Consider the following 3,193-nt stretch of genomic DNA (forward strand, 5'->3'; position numbering starts at 1 on the left):
GGGTCCAGGGACTGAAGGCAGCTGGTCTGGGGGGGGTAAATAGGGGAGGGGGGTGTAATGGGACCCCCAATATGGGGATGGGGGGGTCCTATAGGGTCATAGAACCATGGGATCCTATAATAGTTGGGTTGGAAGGGTCCTATAAGGGGATAAAGCCATGGGTCCAGGGACTGCAGGGAGCTGGTCTGTGGGGGGATAAATAGGGGAGGGGGGTGTAATAGGGACCATATGGGGTCATAGAGCTATGGGATGGGTCCAGGGACTGAAGGCAGCTGGTCTATAGGGATAGAGGGGAGGGGGTGTAATGGGACCCCCAATATGGGGATAGGGGGTACCTATGGGGTCATAGAACCATTGGGAAATAGGGGAGGGGGGTGTAATGGGACCCTATGGGGTCATAGAACCATGGGTCCAGGGACTGCAGGCAGCTGGTCTATAGGGGGGGGATATAGGGGAGGGGGGTGTAATGGGACCCCCAATATGGGGATGGGATGGTCCTATAAGGGGATAAAGCCATGGGTCCAGGGACTGCAGGGAGCTGGTCTATAGGGGGGATATAGGGGAGGGGGGTGTAATGGGAACATATGGGGTCATAGAACCATGGGTCCAGGGACTGAAGGCAGCTGGTCTATAGGGGATATAGGGGAGGGGGTGTAATGGGAACATATGGGGTCATAGAGCTATGGGTCCAGGGACTGAAGGCAGCTGGTCTATAGGGGATATAGGGGAGGGGGTGTAATGGGACCCCCAATATGGGGATGGGACAGTCCCATAAGGGGATAAAGCCATGGGTCCAGGGACTGCAGGCAGCTGGTCTATGGGGGAAATAGGGGAGGGGGCTGATAATGGGACCCCCAATGTGGGGATGGGGGGGTCCTATAGCGTCATAGAACCATGGGATCCTATAGGGGTTGGGTCCTAGAAGGGGATAAAGCCATGGGTCCAGGGACTGAAGGCAGCTGGTCTATAGGGGATATAGGGGAGGGGGGTGTAATGGGAACCTATGGGGTCATAGAAGCATTGGGAAATAGGGGAGGGGGCTGATAATGGGACCCCCAATGTGGGGATGGGGGGGGTCCTATAAGGTCATAGAACTATGGGATCCTATAGGAGTTGGGTTGGAAAGGTCCTAGAAGGTCATAGAACTATGGGGTCCTATAATAGTTGGGTTGGAAGGGTCCTAGACGGGGATAAAGCCATGGGATCCTACAAAGGTCCTTGCAGGTCACAGGACCGTGGTCTCCTATAGAGTTGTAAAGGTCCTTGCAGATCACAGGACTGTGAGATCCTACAATGTTTGGGTTGGAAAGGTCCTTGAAGATCACAGGACCGTGGGCTCCTATAGGGTTGGAAAGGTCCTTGAAGGTCACACGACCATGGTCACCTATAGGGTTGTAAAGGTCCTTGCAGGTCACAGGACCGTGGGATCCTATAATGGTTGGGTTGGAAAGGTCCTTGAAGATCATAGAACCACGGGATCCTAGAGACGTTGGGTTGGAAGGGTCCTAGAAGGGGATAAACCCATGGGATCCTACAAAGGTCCTTGCAGATCACAGGACCGTGGGCTCCTATAGGGTTGGAAAGGTCCTTGAAGATCACAGAACCGTGGGATACTATGTTAGATGGGTTGGAAAGGTCCTTACAGGTCACACAACCATGGTCTCCTATAGGGTTGGAAAGGTCCTTGCAGGTCACAGGCCCACGGGGTCCCATGGCACCCACCTTCCTCATCATGTGCGCGGCCGCCTGCCAGCCCCGCGTCCCGATGTGTTTGTTGAAGGAGATGTTGAGGTGCGTGGCCGACTCGTAGTATTCGATCATGTCAAACAGCGCCGAGGCGCCCTGAGAACAGGGAGATAGGGGTGAAAATGGGGCAGAAAGGTGGGAATTGGGGTTAGAATGGGGAAAATGGGGATTAGAATGGGGAAAAATGGGGCAGAATGGTGGAAATTGGGATTAGAATGGGGAAAAATGGGGCAGAATGGTGGGAATTGGGGTTAGAATGGGGAAAAATGGGGTGGAATGGTGGGAATTGGGGTTAGAATGGGAAAAAATGGGGATTAGAATGGCCAAAAATGGGGATTAGAATGGCCAAAATGGGGCAGAAAGGTGGAAATTGGGTGTTAGAATGGCCAAAAATGGGGTAGAATGGTGGAAATTGGGGGTTAGAATGGGAAAATATGGGGATTAGAATGGACAAAATGGGGCAGAATGGTGGAAATTGGGGGTTAGAATGGCCTAAAATGGGGCAGAATGGTGGAAATCAGGGACTAGAATGGCTAAAAATGGGGTAGAATAGTGGAAATTGGGGATTAGAATGGCCAAAATGGGTCGGAATGTTGGAAATTGGGGGTTAGAATGGCAAAAAATGGGGCAGAATGGTGGACATTGGGGATTAGAACGGCCAAAATGGGTCAGAAAGGTGGAAATCAGGGATTAGAACGACAAAAAATGGGGTAAATCTCCCTTGACATTGAGACACCCAATGACTGACTCATGGTTTTTAACCTCATTCCCCATCGGAACCGACCCCAAAACCCATCGGGTCCAATTGGGTCTCATCACTCACGTCTTCATCCAAACTCGTTTGTTCCAAGTCAACGATTTTGAACTGCAGCCTCTTGAAAATCTCCTCCAGCGCCTCGCAGGCCTTGTAGTCCAGCTTCTCCCCTGGGGCAAAAAACAGCAGAATTGGGGAATTCAGATACGGAAAGGTCCATTTTTGTCGTGTCCGGGGAATGGGGGTGGTTGGTTTGGGGGGAAAAGAGGGGAGGGGGCTTCAGGGACCACCCAGATGGGAGGTGGGTGTGTTGTTATATGGCTGGAAAGCTTGTGGGAGCCAATGGTGGTTGGGTTGGGTGGGATCTATGGGGTCATGGAACCATGGGATCCTATAATGGATGGGTTGGATGGGATCTATGGGGTCATGGAACCATGGGATCCTATAATGGATGGGTTGGATCTATGGGATCATGGAACCAAGGGATCCTATAATGGATGGGTTGGGTGGGATCTATGGGGTCTTGGAGCCATGGGATCCTATAATGGTTGGAAGGGATCTATGGGATCGTGGAACCATGGGATCCTATAACAGTTGGGTTGGATCTATGGGGTCATGGAACCATGGGATCCTATAATGGATGGGTTGGGTGGGATCTATGGGGTCATGGAACCATGGGATGCTATAATGGAT

The 3,193-nt window shown here is 52.0% G+C and overlaps 1 protein-coding gene across 1 annotated transcript in view; it reads right to left on the bottom strand.

Annotated features, from left to right (window-relative positions):
* The window catches only part of PPP1R37 (protein phosphatase 1 regulatory subunit 37), a 36,106-nt gene that overhangs the window by 24,392 nt on the left and 8,521 nt on the right, over positions 1 to 3,193 (bottom strand). The window contains 2 exon segments of the mRNA XM_032441703.1: positions 1,723 to 1,842; positions 2,570 to 2,670. Of these exon segments, the coding sequence (XP_032297594.1) occupies positions 1,723 to 1,842; positions 2,570 to 2,670 (221 nt within the window).

The sequence above is a fragment of the Coturnix japonica genome, unplaced genomic scaffold, assembly GCF_001577835.2.
Source record: "Coturnix japonica isolate 7356 unplaced genomic scaffold, Coturnix japonica 2.1 chrUnrandom501, whole genome shotgun sequence".
NCBI lineage: Eukaryota > Metazoa > Chordata > Aves > Galliformes > Phasianidae > Coturnix > Coturnix japonica.